We start from the raw sequence: 20,055 nt of genomic DNA, 5'->3' as shown, positions 1-20,055 counted from the left end.
TTTATTTTTTAATTATTGAAAAAAAAAATAAAAATACCTATTTTATAGTTTATTTTTCAGAAATTGTAGACCTTTCAACATTTTATTTTCAATAATCTCTTGATTTTTAATATTTTTTTTAGTTCATAGATAAAAGGCGAAAAACTGGTTTTTGTCTGGCCAGTGAGTCTTCCTCTACGGATAATGGGTGTATGCTCACGAGACACCCTATATATGAAAATAAAAAAAAAATATTAAGTTTCAGGTATATATAAAATAAAACGTATTGTATATACTTGAATAACCAAACCCATGAAATTTCTAAATATGTTTTTGATCGTTTCCAATGTCGAAAAAAATTTCTCTAGGGGAGATTTCAACGATTCCAGAGTCGATTCTGACGGAATAGATGCTACATAGGCAGAATCGATAGGTTCTCATCCAGGGTAACTATTGAAACTGACAAGATGCAAAGAATGTGAAGTAGGTAATTTATGAATACATAGGTTTTAGCCGTTTTAAGGAAAACTCTGTTCATCATTAAATGAAAGTGTACTAATAGTACATAAGTACTATATTCGTTTTTGAGATTAAATTGAATTTTAAAAGTTTGTTCTCCACAACATTAATTTTGCTTATTTTCTACTGTAATATTATGATCCATCAATCACTAATGACTAATGAGTAATGGTGTATAATATAACTGTAATGCATTTTGATCTATAAAATTATCAAAAACCATTCTAATAGTCAATGGAATTATACGAAAATCTTTTCTGTTTTTTTAATCTAACTTTGGTGGTATGGAGTGGATAGGACCACCATCATATGAATAGCAATACATTGTAATACAATTTTAATGTAAATTATTAGATAATTTTAAAATAAATAAAAATATTTGAAAATATACACATGATACTTTTTTAAACAAAAAATGTTTTATATGTTTCCAACATTTTAATTTTTAATATATACAAATTTTAATTAATGATTTGATAAATTAATCCCTAGGATAAGAAAAATACCAACAAATTGTTAAGTACCCAATAAAATATGTATAATTATGAAAATATCATTAATTAGGCAGTTAATACCATAAGCATGTTGAAGTCAGTGTGAAGCAGTGGCGCCGAAGTGTTTAAAAAATACTATGACATCGTACATTCAGAGGCCCCTCTGGGGCCTGCCCCCCCCATCCTAATTTTTTCACAACCTAACCACAACCAGGACCCAGTACCTCTTGGTGGGCCCCCCAGTTATAAAATCTACTATGACATGTGTCATTGATAAATTAGGTGATCGGCGCCACTGGTGTGAAGAGCATAGTGAACACAGCATTAAAATTTAAAATAATCAAACTATAAAAGTGTTGTCACACACCTTTTCTAGAAAAGTCTCGACATCTGAAAGTAGGAATATGAATCAACCAGAATACTAAATTATGTTAAGAGACCCGGAGAATTCCTTCGTGTACAGTAGTCTTAACTATCAATTTTCAATCAGGTTTTCTAACATTGCTCACCAATAAATTTTAAGTTTATTATTATATTTTTATATTAAAATACATTACTCATGTTAAATAAATATGAATTATAATTATATATTTAGATATCACGTCTTCATTTCTAAGTTGATGCATATATTGACACGATTAGGGATGTAACAAGATTCATAAATAATAAATTATGCGTATTGTTCGAATTACTATCGGAACAACAGTTTCTAAGGAGTTTTTAAATAAAAAAATTAAATTAGGTAGGTATGAACTCAATAAAAGTAAAATTAACTTATACCGATTCATATATTATAATTTTAAGTTACAATAAATAATATTGCCTAATAAACATGATAATAATAATAATTTTAATAATTATAATAATAATATAATAATCATAATGATAATAATTAAATTAAAACCCACTGACGCGAGAAAATGACAATGTCAATAATAAACACAACTCTAAACATCTATACAACAACAAGTCATCTATAATGGCAGAAATGGGCCTACATACACTTTTGAGAAACAAAAAAAAAATTCAACATTATAATGATTAATAAATTTGGTACAAATAATTAATTTTTAAATGTTTTGTGAAAATCTTAATTGATAAATTTTGCGTTAATCAGAATACTAAGAACATAATAATAAAATCTGGATCATACGTTATTGGTAACAAAAAAAAATATATATAAATACAAATAAAAATCATGGACGGCAAATCTGCGAATGTGAATAGTCGTACAATATTTTGTAGTTTTTATAATAAATAACCTTATTAATTATAAATGGACAAAAATAATGTTACCAAAATTAAAAGTTAACAACTACATTGATATTTTTCATAGGTAAGTAAACTATGTATAATTGGACGAATATAATTTGAGAGATTGTTTAAACTAATTGATAGAACTTAAGTAACAAGTTATTCAATAAGATAAACAATGAAGAATATCATATTATCCATGTAATCATTTGCTCGTCCATAGCTATTAAATTATATAATGTAGTGGTAGTGTATGAAAAGAAAAGTTCTAATATACAATTAATTATGACCTTAAAATTAATTACAGGAGTTATTTTTATATTATGCTGTTTACAAAACATATTAAAAAAGGTAAATTTAAGTGCAATACACTATATTATTTATAAATCATACAATTAAAACATAAACCATAAATATAATGTATAAAAAAAAACGTATATAAAATTAATATAATGACCTACTGAAAGTAAGTACATAACATGTTACAGGATAGGGTTTGGTGAAAAACAAATGGCACAAGGTAGAAGGGGAGGAGGAATACAATTTAATAATCTGTTATCTATCTAATCATTTTTACTTTTAATACATTAATTAAATAAAATGGGAGTACACACAACCGTACATTTACTAGAATAGTTAGTTAATAATAATAATTAATACATCAAATATGCAAAATACTCTGGAGTATTAACATTGTTAATCCTATTGAGAAAAAAATGTTTTTGTTAATTTTGGAACACATACTCAGCATAATATCTAATCTACAATACTAATAAATTTTGTTAAAAAAAAAAAAAAAGCACTGAATCTAAAAACTGCATTGTAGTTGAGGGTTATGATAATTATGAACTTAGACAAATTTTGTTCACTCTTTAGTTGTTGGAAAATATTATTTATATAACTTGTTCAGAAGTTGTACTGAAACATAAACATATGATAAATTATAAGTTTTTTTTTCATTTTGTCAGTAGGTATATAACTGTGATAACATTTTTATTAACATTTTAATGAATAATAATAGAATATATATTAATTAAAAGTGTACAGGTCTAATTAAAATGTACGCAGTGGAATACATAGTTGTGGAATGTTACATAAAAGGATTTGTTGGCCTTTCTCGTGGTTAAAAAGTTAATAAGAGTAAACATTAGTTTATAATTTATATTTAAAGCATTTACATGTTAAACTAAAAACTTCTATGAAAAATAAGCTCAAGTATTTATGACACTTTATAATATTTTAGCAAATTAATAAATTACAAAAACCAAGTAAGTAACTTAGTTTTTTTTTTATATGAAATTTGAATGTTATTAAACAAATTTTGTGAGAAATAATTTTTTGAAGCTAAATGTTGCATTAAAATGTAGCATTAGACTTAAAAATATCAACAGCTGCAAATATTTTGGTATCATCTTGTTTTAGAATAATGTAGTCTGTTAAATAAAAAAATATTACAATAAAATTCTCTGTATTTGAATCAAGATATTTGGTTAATTTGAGATAAAATTAGTACACTTTTTCTACAAAACTATCTATTAATGAATATTTTCAATATTTATAACCTAATGAGTTCTATTAGGTTCCATTATTTCAATGTTAGTTAATAACTAATTTAAAATAATACATTAGTCAAGTTCCAGCAGCACCAGTGTATCTTTATAAGAACAATTTCAGTTGGATTTTGAATAAGAATTACTTTACATTACACTTTATAACTGTGGCATCATTAGAAGATAGGGGTAAAAGTGAGAATTAGCCCCAGTTTAATTTTTAAACAAGCCCAGGTTGGTGAAAAAATTATTTTTAAAATTACCTTTTTTCATTCCATAAGATTCTTCTTTTAGCTTTCATTTTCAGGAAACTTAAATTATGTTGGAACATGGAGAACATATGTATGTAAAATAAATAATGTTATATATATAAATTTACCAGTGATTGATGATAGAATTGCTTTTCTTTTAAAATTCTAAAGACTGATCAGCGCTGCCTTCTACTTCTGAATCTCCATCTTCATCATCCATATCCGTATCACTGTCTAATACACCATTGTCCACAAATTTATCTTTTTGGTTATCTTCTTTTCCATACCATAAGGCTGCTGTAAAGTCAATTTAATTCATGTTCAGAATATTTACTGTGTCAAATTGTTTGGGTAGGTCATTTCAGATATAATTAAACACTTACAGCAATTTGGTTTTCCTCGAACACGCGAGTTAGGCACTTCTACGCCATGTTTGTCAACACACCAGCACATACCTACTGAAGAATGACATTGAGTGTGCTCATAGTATCCTTCAGAATCACAAGCTGGAACATAAACACCTAAAAATAGGTAGAAATATATAAATATAAATATTACAATTTTGTTTGATCTCTATTATTTATTGCTTTTCAAAGATAAATATACTGTAAAAATAACATTAATTAATAATATATTTATATAACTAAATATATATAACCAATAAAATTGATTTTAGTGGTAATGTAAACATTTCAGTGATAATAATACCTAATGACATTTAAAAATGTTAATACCTAGAGCATTTGGTGATATTCTTCTTTTGATAGCTGTGCATGGACGATCGGTTTTGTCAAAACATCGACACCATTCATAAGGGCTTACAAATATATCACTAAAAAATAAATATATAGAATTAAATTAAGTTTTCAGCATATTAATTTTTAAAGAAATTCATACCCATCAGTATCACAAGTATCTAAGAAAGGTTTAATGCACATTTCATTTTTATCGTGTTCTAAGTCATAAAGTTCTTGCAATGATAATTTTCCATCTGAATCCAAATCCAGATGTTGGTACATCCAACGAACTTCCCATTTACACCCATTGATGAATTTTACAGCTACAAAATATTTTAAAGTTAAATACAAAGTATTTAATACAATTAAAATTAATTTAATTACCTTTTCCCTTATTTTTTGTACGTCTGCGTTTAGCATCAGCCATGATCACTGAAAACCAATCCAATAGTCGGTCACCCATAGATTGCAATGCAGAAGGTGGGCAGTCTTTGTTCCAAGAAGGATGAGATACTTGGTTGGTTGCAATGACTTCATTATCCATTTTTTCACGGCGTTTATCTTTGACTGGTTCAAAAATAGAGTTCTGAAAGTAAAACCAATAAATATAATATTAAAAAAACATTTTTGGGTAAAAATTATTAATTTACAAACCTTAGTTAATTGATTGTTGTTTTTAATATATTTGATGTATTTATAATGTTTGTTTTCATACTTGAAATCTTCTGGTGCAAAAATGTACTTTTCTTCATATTTGGATACTGGAGCAACAGTACTTTGTTTCAATTTCTCACTTTCCAGTGTAGCTTTATATTTGTTCATAAAGTTTGTCATGCGTTCAGCTTGTTTTTGTTTTTTACGTTCAACATCTTCTTGTTCTGTTAAAAGAAAAAGTTTCAAATAGTAAAAATAATAATAATTATAATAAACAATAAAAGCACAATGAATTTATAAGTTCATATTGATTAATGCATACCTTTGCAAGGACAAAATCCTTTGCAGTTTACTTTTATGTTTGTGGTATGAAGACAGTTATGATAATCTAGACGACACAATGAACTATATGTACGATTATCAGAACCGCATAAGAATGTAGGCTTCATTACAGGGCACGGGTTACACCTACTGAAAATTAAAATTTAATAAATAATTATAAATTAATAATAATAGTGTTTTTTACAATTTAAGGTTTTTTGATTCAAAATTATCATCGATTTGATTATTAAACATTTTAGCACATTTCGAAAAATTTAATAAGACAGTAATTAATAAAAATATATCGATTTATTAATAATACTAAATGGGTAGTTAATAATAGGTATTGTTATTACCATTTTAATTAACATTTAAAAATATTAACTAATTAAGTCAATTATGTTGATGCATGTTTCAGAAACATCTACAAAGGTTTCTTATTCTAAACAATAAAAAAAATTGTTCTACGCAGTGGCATATTTTAAGTGATTTCTCGGGAAGTGTCCAACATTTAATGAATATACCTACATTATACATATACTAAAATAAAAACAGTAAACTATAAAAACCAACAAGGGTCTTTAAAGCGACGTGTATACGGCGGGGATAAAACTTTCTTAACGGAAATAAGAACATTTTATTTTCCAAAAGTATTCAACAAAATAATATAGGTAGGTATATTTTACTTATTATTACGACACGAATTAGTTATAACACTTATAATGAATTTTTCAGCTCATATAATAGAATATGCGTCTATACCCTCAATAGTTAATGATAATCATCAATTCATGCTAAATAGTCAATAACGGTCATTTGTAGGTAGGTATGTTTCTGCAGCCTACTATAATAACAAAATTCAAAAAAAAAAATTTTAATAAATATATAACTTCTCAATTATGTAGAAATGTAGGATTTCAATAATCATTATGTAAATTAAAAATGTATTGAGATATAAACTCAAAATTTCTGTCATCATAACTTTTATACGAGAAAGCTGCGAAATTATTCAATGTGGGATGTGTCCAATGTAATATGATCAACCCACAAGAGATGATTACAATACATTTTGTATGGTAGACGCAGTATAATATTAGTTTAGTAGATATATACAAGTTACTAAATATGGTTATTCGTTAAACTATGCGCGTAATACATTTTACTATATTTGCATGCAAAAAATATGCGTAGTAACGATTAAATTAAGACATACTTTGCTTGCACTTAAAAAGAAATTTTAATTAAACTTATTTTTTGAGGAATCTTAATGTCTTATACAGCTTACATTATAAAAACCATCAGGACACAAAATATTTTAAATTTTATCTATTGTCATACAAACAAATATGAAATTACATGAAATTAATATCACTTCAAAAAAAAAAAAAACACATTTAATTTTATAATTTGCATTACAATATAATACAGGATAAAAACATTAATAAGATATTGTTGATATACCTACATTAGTTTATTGTCCAAGCCTGGTCAAGTCGATGATCATTTTTAATTGAGTTAGGCAAAGTTAATAGAAAACATTTAAAAAAGTTTAAAGTTTAATAGTAATCAGTTTTTTATTTTTTACTTTATATTTTTTTTAAATATATATTGTACCGTTATCACGAAAATATTTTATAATATGTTATTGAAAATATCGTGCATTTCTACCTATATTATATAAATATTTATTTTTATAAACATGAAATATTATAAATTATTAATATTCTTAAAATATGCCCACAGGTCGTAGTACCTATGGTATGATATATAATTTATAATCTAAGTCCATTAAATCACAATAAGTTCTAAGAGATCAAAGATGCAGTGCCGTACAATCACGGATTGTAGATTACGACGAAATAAAATTATCTTGACTTTCAATAAGATAACGTATATTATTACAGATTTTTTTACAAAAAACATGGTAAATATTTTTCTATTTTCTGTAATTTCACGTTTTTCTTCCGAACATAATTAATAACTTCCTATAACATTTCATTTTCACTGACTATAATTAATGTGTAGCAGTTATATATATATTAGTCTATGACTATACCCGTTTGGCCCAGCTCAAAATCCAGACGCATTTTACATAGAAAAATTTGGACTGTAACATATAATGGCTAAACGCTAAAAAAGTTCACACGAAAGAGGAATGTGTAGTTATAATTTAATTATATAAATAACGTATTTTTTAATATCTATAATATAATTAATGTAACTTTAACTAATTTACTTATTTGTTGATAATGAACTGCTGATGCCACTATCATAGAATATATCATCATCGTCTTCCTCGTCTTCTTCAATATCATCACCATCGTCTTCATCATCCTCATCTTCAGCTAAAGCCTCTTCGAGAGCTTTCTTTCTTGCTGCTTCTTCAGCCATAAATTTCTCTCGACTTATAATCACATCGCCATTCTTGTGAATCTCCTTTTTGCTCACACAAACTGCTGTATATGCATCTTCAAGTAGACAGAGTTCTTTTTTTTTGCAACGCAGAGGTGTGCAAAGATCACCTAAATTAAAATATCGAGTTCGATTAGTAAAATATATAAATAGCTTAAAAACCGATATAATATACTTCTTATACAAACTTAACAATCAAAGTTTTTACAGGTTCGGGGAAAAAAACTGTAAAAATTATTTTGCGAATCTATAATTTTAAAATCAGATGTTTGCAATATTTTCTACCGTTATTATCAAAGAAAATAAAAAAATCGTAAATTTGTATGCATCTTGTACATATCAAAAAGCACTTTCCTTACGACCGTAACATTATATTACTTGATCTCAACGACAGTTTCTAAATTGAAACTTTTCTGGGTTCGAGCCAATCCAATATAATCTCATCTAGCAGTATATAGCAGTAAATAAATTCAATAAGAACCATAAAATAGAGTAGCATGTCAATTGAATAAGTATATACGTATACATACATATATATATTATAATTAATAGAAATATAGTGGTAACTCATTTCGTTACTGATGTATTATTAATATAAGTAGATAATACAATGATGAGAAATCAAAATTAAAGCATACCATACAATAAATGCAAATAAAATAAGTAATTATAGCTAAAATAAGAGACCAGGTTTGTAATAAAATTACGTTAAGTTATGAGTCAACCGTAAAAACTTAATATTTGAATTATAATAATCAACTATAGGGAACCATCATCAAATATTAAATATAGTATTTATAAGTTATAAGTAATATAAATAATAATAATGATTAAAAATTCATTAAGTATTTAGAATAGTAACTATTTTATGTATTATTGTTAAATAATACTAATAATTACTAAAGTGAAAAATTGAATGGGCAATCACGCGTTTTTTTAATTGTAAATAAAAGTATTGTATTCCACAAAAGTTATACGAAAAAATTCAAAGAACTTGGATACATTTCAATGAAAATCAATTTTATAAAATAGCAAGAGAATTTACATTTTCAAATTAAATTAAAGAAACCAATGTATATTTTCGAGTAGGTATATTTTGATATTTCCGTGATCTAAAACCGTTGTGTATCTCGTGTTTTCTGATAATACTATATCACGAACTTGGTCGATACCCCATAACTGAAGTATAAGCATTTTCAGTAGCTACCTACGCTTAGCTTCTTAACCTGTCAAAATGGAAGACATATTAGAACCGCACCCATTTTTATATAAATAATAATGTTTCAAAAAAAGTATGAAGTATACATACTGTGTACCGATAACGCGCCACACCCTACAAGACATACATACACAAATTCAATACCCGAGAAGACTTCCAAGTTATGAAGAACTACAAGGCTATAACTATTTCAATCTTATGAAATGGTCTAACAGTTTTAATTCTAACATGGAGAATGTATACATACATACCCCATTTCGTTTACAGTCGTAAATATCTTTTATTATACTCTGGAGATTATATTTTTTGAACAAATGTAATACTTCTCCTGTCATAATACTATTTAAATGCAAATTCGAAAATGCTTGATCAACCTATATATTGTATTATATAAAATAATGTTATAAACAAGACTAAATATTTTAAGAGCACATAGTAAATTAAACATCCAAAGGATAATAAACTAATAAATTAAGATTGACACTTACTATTTGGATCATGAATCCATCTCTTTTTTTCTCCAAACTTGCCGATATCATTGGCAGGCTTTGGATTTTCCTGTAAACAATTATTTATAATTATTTATTTGCTGATCAATTTTTAAAATATAAAACTATTAATTAAGCTGCGTTGAGAATCATAATAAAAGTTTCCATATTTTATTCAATGTTTACATTTTCAATTATTGAATAAATAACCAGTCTATTTTTTCATTTTACAAGTTTTCTATATCGGTTTAAATAAACACTTTTTTTCATCATCGCTCATTTTTTATTTGGATGGTTGTAAAATAAGCAATTTGTTTCTATAAGAAATGTCTGCATGTCAGTCAATGTGAAGTATAAGGATAGGATATGTACGTTACGTATAGTACCCGTTAATACTTAATCCATGTTGTTTAAATTTCACAGTTTTACTGCTTTACATTATGTTAAAATATTCAAAACCATAATTATTAATTATAAAAGCTAAAAATTAATTTTATTAATTATCAAGTATCATAATTAATTCCTGACTTAACATTAATGTTTATAAAAAAATTAATTTTAAATAGATTAAAATGTTTATTTTATCAAATGTTAATTAAAATTTATAACTTAAAAGCGATCTTAATATAATCACAAAACAATGAACGATTAGTGATGAACTGATGACTGATGATACATAGAAATTAATATTATTATCACATAATTAATTTAAAAAATAAAGATGTATTGGTAGTAATAACTAAATCTGTTTAAAAAAAACTATAAGAAAATATTCAATTTTAGGCACCTACTCCATACTAGAAATTTGCATTTAGTCTGAGTAGGTATATAAATTGTTTGATTTTGAAATTATACTGGAGTAATAAACAAATTTTGTATTTTGAATAAAATACCTAATTATTGCATTTCTTTTTAAAACCTTGTGGATTTAATTAGTTTTCTAGTATTTCAATATCTCAGTAGGTAATATAATATAAGTAAGTAATTAATGCTAAATGCTAATAATGATTAAATGATCTAAACATTTAAATGAGTATAGGCCGTAAACGTAGAAATCATTTTTTATAGTATTTTATCAAGATTTATATTTTGAATTGTATATCTTATATCAGTGATGTATTTACGAGGGGGTCCCGGTTTCGACCTTCCCCTACCCGAGATATTATTTAAAATACATCACTGTCTTATAATATTTAGTAATTTTTGTTTATGAATTAAAATGTTTGGCAATTAGTCCACTTTTCTTGTAAGTTAAAACGACAATGTTTATTATATTAACAATTAAATTAAATCACGTTACTGGTTAGTTATTAAAATTTAAAATATGAATTAAATTAGAATCGTGTTTTAAACAGTAATAATTATTAGGTATACCCTGTTTGTATACTTATAAAGTGATTACTTACACGCATGTAACTATATCAATACTATAATTTCTGTAATTTTTCCACACTATCATAATATGAATAGAGTACCTAAGTAAACTGCTAAACGTAGCTATACAAATTAAAACCGTATTAACAATAACAATGTATATTATTACGTTTCACAAGACAACAGCAATATTCAAATTTCATTTACAATTCTAATGCAATTTACATTGATGATACATTGATACGGATTAATGACCCTTTTATATTTGATATATAATTGCCTATAGTCTATGGTTATTGTGCTTTAAAATTGTTATGTTTGACGAAACCATTTTATACACTCATCGTCACTAAATATTATAAATGTATAGATCGATTATACGATGTGAAGATTAAAAATGCAAATTAAAGCTCAAACAAAACCTCATCAAGGATAAACATCCACGAACGTTTCGAAAATTCACGCATTGCTATATAGTTGAAGGTTTAAACCTAAGAGCATAATATATATATATATATATATATATATGAGTAATCCAAAACTATATGATGTACATATAAATAATATTGCTAATGCTATATATATATATTATATACCTATTATAGTTAGGACTTACTGCTAATAAACCTACCCACTCGTGTGTGCACACGATTACACGAATATAATTTAATTTGAATGTCGCTTATCCACACGTATTACACTTACACATTGCGCAAACGCACCTATACATATACAAGGATCGCGGTTACCGTTTATAATAACGTTACATTACAGCAGACGCTTTTAAAATAAAGCCCAACCATATAGGTATATCTCTCTCTATATATATATGTACACACATATTATACTCTACAACTGTGCGATACGCAGGGCTCGCGCATACTATCTCAGCTGAGTACCGCCGAGTATCTGACGCCATAAATTCTAAATCACAATATATAATCGAAAATCCTATTTTCAATATCATCGATGATTTGTGGTTAATCACAAATTATAGCGTCGATCAAGAGTGATCATCATTTGAAGGTTAACCGGGAAAATCTGCATTTACAGTATTTACACATTTATATAATTCACAAGCACGCACACAGACACACGCCCCTATATTATATATGATAAATAAACAAATCGAGAAAAACGTGTATCAGTAACGTTACGTTTAATTTTTCGCATACATTTTAATAATAACGTATACCTACACACTGCGCCAATGCATGCATCTGTGAGAAGCCAAACGATAGTTTTTAATAGTTTTATTTTTTCCACACATTTTACGTATTTTATTTTGTCGCATCGTGTAGTAAAAATAATATTATAATATTTCATAAGTGATTAAATCATCCACCGTCATCGCGTAGTCGAGAGATTTTTTTCGCGTGCCATATTATGATAATAATAACGCGACACTCGACGGCGGTTACCTATTATATTATATTATATTATTATATTATAATATATTATACATTATATTTTTAATTACAACATTATATGTGTTTAATATTACTCATATACACATAAACGCACAGGAGATATAAGTTACTGAAATTACAATTATATTACACCGGCAGAAAGAGCATATCGTTGTTATACTATAACCGCGAGGGGGTAAATCGTACAAAAGTAAAAGCTAAGAATGTTGATGATGAAAATACTGTGTTTAGTGTGTATACGAATGTGCGTGTGTGTTGTGCGTAAATGGGTAAAGCCACATATAAAGAGTACAAGTTGCCGAGAGGACGATAGGGTTGAAGATGATGTGGTGGGGTGGAGGGGCTCGTGGCGATGTCCCGCACCTCCCCCGAGCAAACGGACGCGGAGCCGGCAATCCATGTCAGCGGTGTATTGATTTTTATACTACCAGTATACTACCACTATAATACTACCACCTCCGCCACCACCACCACCACCATCACCACTACTACTACTATACGACGACGACTACGACGACGACGTCGCCGCCGCTGTTTCATATTGCGCCAACGCCGCCACGTTACGTGTCCGTCCAATATTGGCCTCCAAAAACAGCATTCAACCCTCAACCCCGACGACCCCGCGCTGCACCCAAACGGATTTTATGCGCCCACACCTGGCGATTACCCCATTTACCATTATCGTTCGACATCCATTATTGATGAACTATCGTTCACCATGTACAGTTGGGACGACCACGCGAGAAAAATATGATTTTTTTCCACCCTCACAACACAATGTTATTATAAATTATAATGTATACCGACGCAACTGTGTGTGAGGAATCGGTGGTCAGGGGGAGTGTTGTGTTTGGTAACGTCAATATACCCCGAAATACCTATGTATATATATATATATGTTATGCTTGCATATACTATATACTAGTCTCCTGCACGACCCTGTATAATGCTATGTGCGCGCGCGCGCGAGTATGTGTGTATATATAAGTATTGAGTATATATAGTATATTATACACAACACACAAGTGTTACACACTTCATATCGGGACGCAAACGTTTACACCCCGTCGAGCGTTATTGTATACTCGAAGTGAATCGAATTTACATAATTAGATAAGCCGCGAGAAATCGCCGTCTCTCCGAAGATACACCCACACCTACACACACACACATATTTTTATACAATACGTTTGTGAATTTAATGCACGACCAACAAAATTCGAACTAACTGAACTTATGTACATAACTGTCATACAATATTATAATAATATGTACTACAAATATTACTCAAAAGCCATATAGTAGACAGTATAATATAAATTATAACACAGGACTTTCAGATTGAAGTCTTGAAAAATATGTTCTTTGTATGCACATACAAGTCAAATAATATTATTATCTTATTACTTATTACGGATACCAGCTATTTCCGTATGCATAATTTATTACGGCAATTATTTAATAATCATAAATATTAAGTTTTGCACAATAATGTATTCAACTTATTACTTTTAAATCTTCAAGGACTCAAACAACTTCGACCAGGAAAATATTGTTTATGATCCCTATAATAATTTTTAAATAACCCGTACACGAAATTCCGTATTGTACAAAATGCTTTGAAAAATTCAGTACAAAATAAAGAAATCGATATAAATAAAATAAAGAATAGTACTTCATCACAGTTCACGGGTCACTATAAACTATTCTGAAACAGTATGAGATATTCTAAGATTAAAATGAGATAATGCTAAGAAAATCAATACAATTATTACAATACAACAAATTCGGAAACTTTAAATAATGTAATATGCATTTGCATATTTTTAAATAATTAAGTTATTCAGTAAAATATTTATGCTGTACAAGAAAATGTATTCAATTTCATTGATGATATACAATATACGATGTAAGTTTTAATATTGAATAACAATAAATTACATGGGATTAATATTTTAACTATGGTACTTGATATAGCTTAGTATTAAACACTTATAATTTTTTTTTTCGTTAAGTACAATAATGTATTATATATATTTTTATATAGATGAAGAACCTATGATATATAATCATTTTCAACAACTATAATACCCTTAGAAATTAAAATCAAGAAGCGAATAATATCATTGATGCGCTTGAAAACTATTATAACTCAATCGAGACGGATATAATGTAATTAAATTATATTTGATCAAACGCATTTGATATAATGACTGTGATATAATTAATCGCATTTTTCCTCTCGAATAGTTCTAACAATAGGCACGACCATCGTACAATAAAATTTATAAACTGCAAAAAGTATTATAACTAAGTTAGTCTGTATATTAATTGTCTACTATATCATGAAATATAATGAAAAAAAAATAAGAATAAAATATTATCTTTATTTACCAATCCTATTAAATTTAACTAATTAAATAAACTTTTTTTGAATATAGTAGTATTTTTAATTACTACCATTTAAATATAATACAATTAATGTAATTTAAGTATATTTTGATAGACATTAGAAACCAGTAATCGGGTTTAAAATAAACAAAAATATATATTTTTTTATTGTTATTAATATGAGTTAATATTTCTTAAGGACTTAAATAATATTTAAATTTTGCACGCTGAATGCCAATGTACACTAGTAAGTAGTAATAACTTGTTTAATAATATTTTTAAATATGTAAACTTTGTATTATTTATGATTTTGAGATTTTATATTACAAGTTACAAAAACATAATAATTACTAGACAAAATTAGACTAATAGTATCAAAGTACTAGTGTAATATGTACGTTTGTTATCACTATTATTAGTGTAGGATACAGCTTATATCTTTAGGCCGCAGCATGAATTAAATAACGTCCGAAATAAATTTTTGGTAAGATTCGTTTGTTTTCGATTCTAACAAAAATGAGGATAATTTTTTCTTTTGACCTTCACTAAGTTCAAATTTTTAATTTTAAGAAGGTTTAAAAATGTTGTACAAATAGGTAATAGTATAACCATGAATTTTCAATTTTGGCTCAGGGGAAGAGTAGAAAGAGTTCTCAACACCCGATCTTTGTATTTTTAACCTGTACGGTACAACTTCAATTTTTTATGATTTATTTTAATGGGATTTTTAATTCTGGCATTACCAAAGTATCGCAATTTTTATATAGCACTTAAAATTAAATCCTAGATTTGTTAAACTTAAATCTTTATGAGACCTCTAATAAATAATAATAATTAATTATGTATCTAAATTGTAGGTAAGTAGTTGCATTGTATTATTTCTGTAATATAGCATTTAATTTTGTTTGTTAACAAGGCATTGAAACTTTGAAACTACTATATAAGCGCAAAAGGTAAATACATACAAATGGCAACAATAAATTATTACTTAAAAAAGGATAGCATATAAAATTAGTATCCGTGTATCATTGATTTAATAATAATTTGCTCCCAAATTAAAATAAGAATACCTATAGTTATATTAAATTACTTTACTGAAATAAAACTAAATTGTTAAATACGTATATCAATAACAAATCAATACAAAACTAAAATGAAGTTTACTAATTTATTATAACTCAAAAACAATATATTAATGCGTAGAATAATATTATAATAAAAAAAATGCGACATTAAAACTAAAAATCTAAAGGAATAATAAAATCAATAGGCCTTCCTAGGTTGCAAAAATGATTGGCAATCTTTCCTTACCGCGAACCGATCAAAGAATTATCATATTTTTATATCAATTGTTCATATTCTTTTTATAAAAATAAATGTGTACAAAACATGTTTATAATTGACCTTAATTTTAATTTAGTTTTGCATATTTTACAACCGATAGTTATTTTTTTTGTTCATAAAATTTAAATGTAATATTGATGGATTTACTAATCAGTCTTATTCGTATATATACCTAAAATATACAATAGGTAATTTATTTAAATAGTCTTTTTTTTATTTACAACCTGTATTAGGTACCTTAGTATATAATTTTAATAAACTAGGATAACAATTTCATTCCTTAATTCGTTTTAAGTAATTAAAAATAGTTATAAACTTTTAACCTACATTCATAATAAACACATATACTTACTTAATTTCAGGGAAAAAAGACTGAAAACTTTGTTACAGTAGAAAATTGTATAAAAAAAGTTGAAGTAGTATAATATTGGTACTTAACGCAGTTTATTTTATTATATACTAGGGAACAGGAATAATATCAATCTACATACTCGTATTACATTGGTAATCATTTTTTTTACGTAATTTTATATCAATTTTCATTTTAAGAGAAATTTGTGTCATTATAATAATAATTATATTTTTACAATCTTTTTCGTTACTATTTTTTTAGTTTTTACTTTCCTGAATTACAGCATATAATTAAAATTTAATATTTAGAATTAAAATATTTTAGGAATACTTCGAATTTAAATGCTAAATAATCAATTTGTAAACGAATATCTAGTTAATTATTTATACGTAGTTTAAGTCAAAAAGTGTGGAATCGATTGCATAGGGACAGAGGAACCCACAAAAAGTTGGCTCACTATAGATGTAGCTTCAACTGCATTATTAGCATATAACCATCACTGAAAAACCATTTAATCAATAAATTAATGCAAACTAAGTAGTTGACTTCGTAAGAATAATATATATTTAACAGTTATTTTATTTATTTTTCAAGAAGATAATGGGTTCCACTGAACATGTTCGTGTGGGGGCCATAGCTAAATGTTAGTAAAACACGAATCACATACTTAACTTAATCAACCTTGCGAATTTTCTTCAACTTGTACCTATTTTGTTTTGCTTTTTAAAAATGAGATTAACTCAGCTAGTACCTACACGATCACACGGACACGGTGAAGTATTACTCTCAGAATAGTTAAAATTGTATAGACAATCTGCAGCAAAGCTATGTATAGGAATTAAGTGTAGGTACAGATTGTCAAGAACCATCGTACATTATATTATCATATAAGTTTAATTTCTCAAATTTCGGAAACCGGTAATATTGAGGTATCCTCTTGTTATAATGTTGTGATTAATACATTTGCTCCACTAATAATTAGATACTTACAAATTATTATTTAAAAAATCACGTCCTATGGAGGTTGATTATAAATCATTCAATTTTAAATATTGCTAATTAGATATTTTTCGAACGAAGTCAACAACTTTGTTTGCTTCAACTTGTTCAATTTTAATATGATTATGGAAATTGCTATTCCGAAATTTAAAAAAAAAAATGAATTGCATAAAATCTTTCTATCTGTGAAAAAAATATATCTAAATGCATTGATTTTCTAAGAATATACTAAGAATAAGCCTGTACTTTTGTAACACCCTGTACAAGGTATCACTCAGGCAAATCTGTATTCACAACTGAAAAGTGGCTATAAATTATACAACATACGCTTCACCGTCACATGAAGGATTAATGAAATATTGACTTTTAATGTTCGAAAATGTACAAATATTAATATACAAATAATGTATTAGTTTTAATGGCCCAATGATGAATGTTCAAGACATGTGTGTCGTATGTGCATAACAATAGACTATTGTCAACCGATTTTGTTTCAAAATATGTTAACGATATTAATAAATTGAAAATTCAGAGCTTTGCTTCAATACGTATAACATACTATAGTTAATAAGTCACTTTAAATAATATCATGTTATGATATTATATAGAGCGATGGAGAGAGGGAGATAGACAACGTAAAAACACAAAGATGGAAAATTGCATTTAAGTAAGTATTCTGTTTTATAAGGTTTAATACGAGTAAGATAAATTAGATAAAAATAATGTAAAATGCTTATTCAAAAAATATTCGGGCGTTCCGGAAAGTCAATATAAAAAAAGGAAATCTTTAGAAAGGAATATACATATTATATCAGTCTGTAGGTATACCAGGAGTTTATTGGCAAAGTAATCGAATATTTGTGCAATCGTCTTGTCATATATGCCTGTGTAGATAATAATTATATATATATAGTACCTATTGTATTATTATTAACCTAACCTACCTCATGGCTTTTAATATATATACATATAATATTACAGACATACCTGTGGTAAAGAACTGCTGTTTATACGCTGTGTGCGAAGAGACGTATATATGACAGCGGCGATGGCGAAGGAACGCAGCAACAATAGGTATATAATATTCATGATGTGGTACAAACAAAAAGGATGACAGGTATAGACTCTGGAACTGGCAGCTGGCACACACGATATCATAAATGTGGAATAATTAATGTTTGATTTTTCCCATGGGGTTTTTAAACACATTTTTTTTGTATTAACTTATTACATAAAGAAATCTCTGTGTCACTGATAAAAACGTGTTGAACCTCCTCCAGAAGAATAAAGTATATTTATTATATCATGTATGACGACGACCTTATAATGTTGTTGTAGGTATACGCATTGTAATGTATTGAAACGCACATCACGTTCAACACACATATAGCCAGACGAGAAACTGACGCAGACAGTATTTTTTCTCTCTTTGTACATTATCACTTATACATTTTTTTTACATGTTTCGAAAAATTCGGATAATTAATAAAAATATTGAAAAGTGTGCAAGTACTCAAGCGTATTATGTACTCGGGATTACAAACTTGTGCATAATAAAATACATAATTTTTACTGGATAGATGAAGACTAAGATTTTATAAAATAAGGTGATTATCCATACAGTTTCTTCAACCACTTCGTAAGTCATTAGTATGGCTAGGATTTGTAAGTTTAAAAAAACCATTAAATATCAATAAAAAATGAACTACATTTTTATAAAAGGTGTAATTTATTGAATTCTTAGTTATTTTATTGATTCTTTAAAAACTCAAAGTTTGTAGACCGTAGACGTATTCATTAAATCATTTTTAACAATTATCTTTGTTTAATAGTTTTTTGATTTAAAAAAATAAATAACAGTAAAAATTCTAAGTAGGTATATTTAAAGTTTAATTCATAACTACATTTATTATTATGACATTTTTACACATTAAGATATATTATTTAATGTCCACATATATTCTTAAAATAATAATAACCCCGTATAATATCAACATTTAAATAAAATTGGTTTACCTATGCTATATTATGTTAACATAGTTTTAATATCACGAAGATATGTTTTGACATATACTGAGTCGAAAAATAAAATCTAATATTTTCCTTTTAATTTAAACAATTATTTAATAGTAAATGTTCACAATTATTTCCTCTGAATAGTACCTATTCAAGGAAATCCAAAATTTAAAACATTAATGCCATAATTATTATTTATTAAATATAAACTATAAATATGTTATCGGCATTGATTCATAGTTAGTGCCCTTAACTATATTTGAAATAATTT

At 26.8% G+C, this 20,055-nt stretch overlaps 1 protein-coding gene across 1 annotated transcript in view; it reads right to left on the bottom strand.

Annotated features, from left to right (window-relative positions):
* Window positions 1-1,761: 1,761 nt before the first annotated feature.
* Cow (Proteoglycan Cow) overlaps window positions 1,762-20,055 on the bottom strand; it is a 37,477-nt gene continuing 19,183 nt past the window's right edge. Inside the window, exons 2-11 of the mRNA XM_015509456.2 lie at window positions 9,879-9,948; window positions 7,996-8,281; window positions 5,761-5,909; window positions 5,439-5,662; window positions 5,169-5,370; window positions 4,945-5,107; window positions 4,782-4,879; window positions 4,431-4,568; window positions 4,176-4,344; window positions 1,762-3,164 (exon numbers count right to left, since the gene is read on the bottom strand). Coding sequence (XP_015364942.1) covers window positions 4,205-4,344; window positions 4,431-4,568; window positions 4,782-4,879; window positions 4,945-5,107; window positions 5,169-5,370; window positions 5,439-5,662; window positions 5,761-5,909; window positions 7,996-8,281; window positions 9,879-9,948 — 1,470 coding nt within the window. The 3' untranslated portion in view covers window positions 1,762-3,164; window positions 4,176-4,204. The remainder of the gene's footprint in view (window positions 3,165-4,175; window positions 4,345-4,430; window positions 4,569-4,781; window positions 4,880-4,944; window positions 5,108-5,168; window positions 5,371-5,438; window positions 5,663-5,760; window positions 5,910-7,995; window positions 8,282-9,878; window positions 9,949-20,055) is intronic.

The sequence above is a fragment of the Diuraphis noxia genome, unplaced genomic scaffold (assembly GCF_037042655.1).
Source record: "Diuraphis noxia isolate RWA-SAM2 unplaced genomic scaffold, SU_Dnox_SAM2 contig0002, whole genome shotgun sequence".
Lineage (NCBI taxonomy): Eukaryota > Metazoa > Arthropoda > Insecta > Hemiptera > Aphididae > Diuraphis > Diuraphis noxia.
This window is presented reverse-complemented; position numbering and strand designations above follow the sequence as displayed.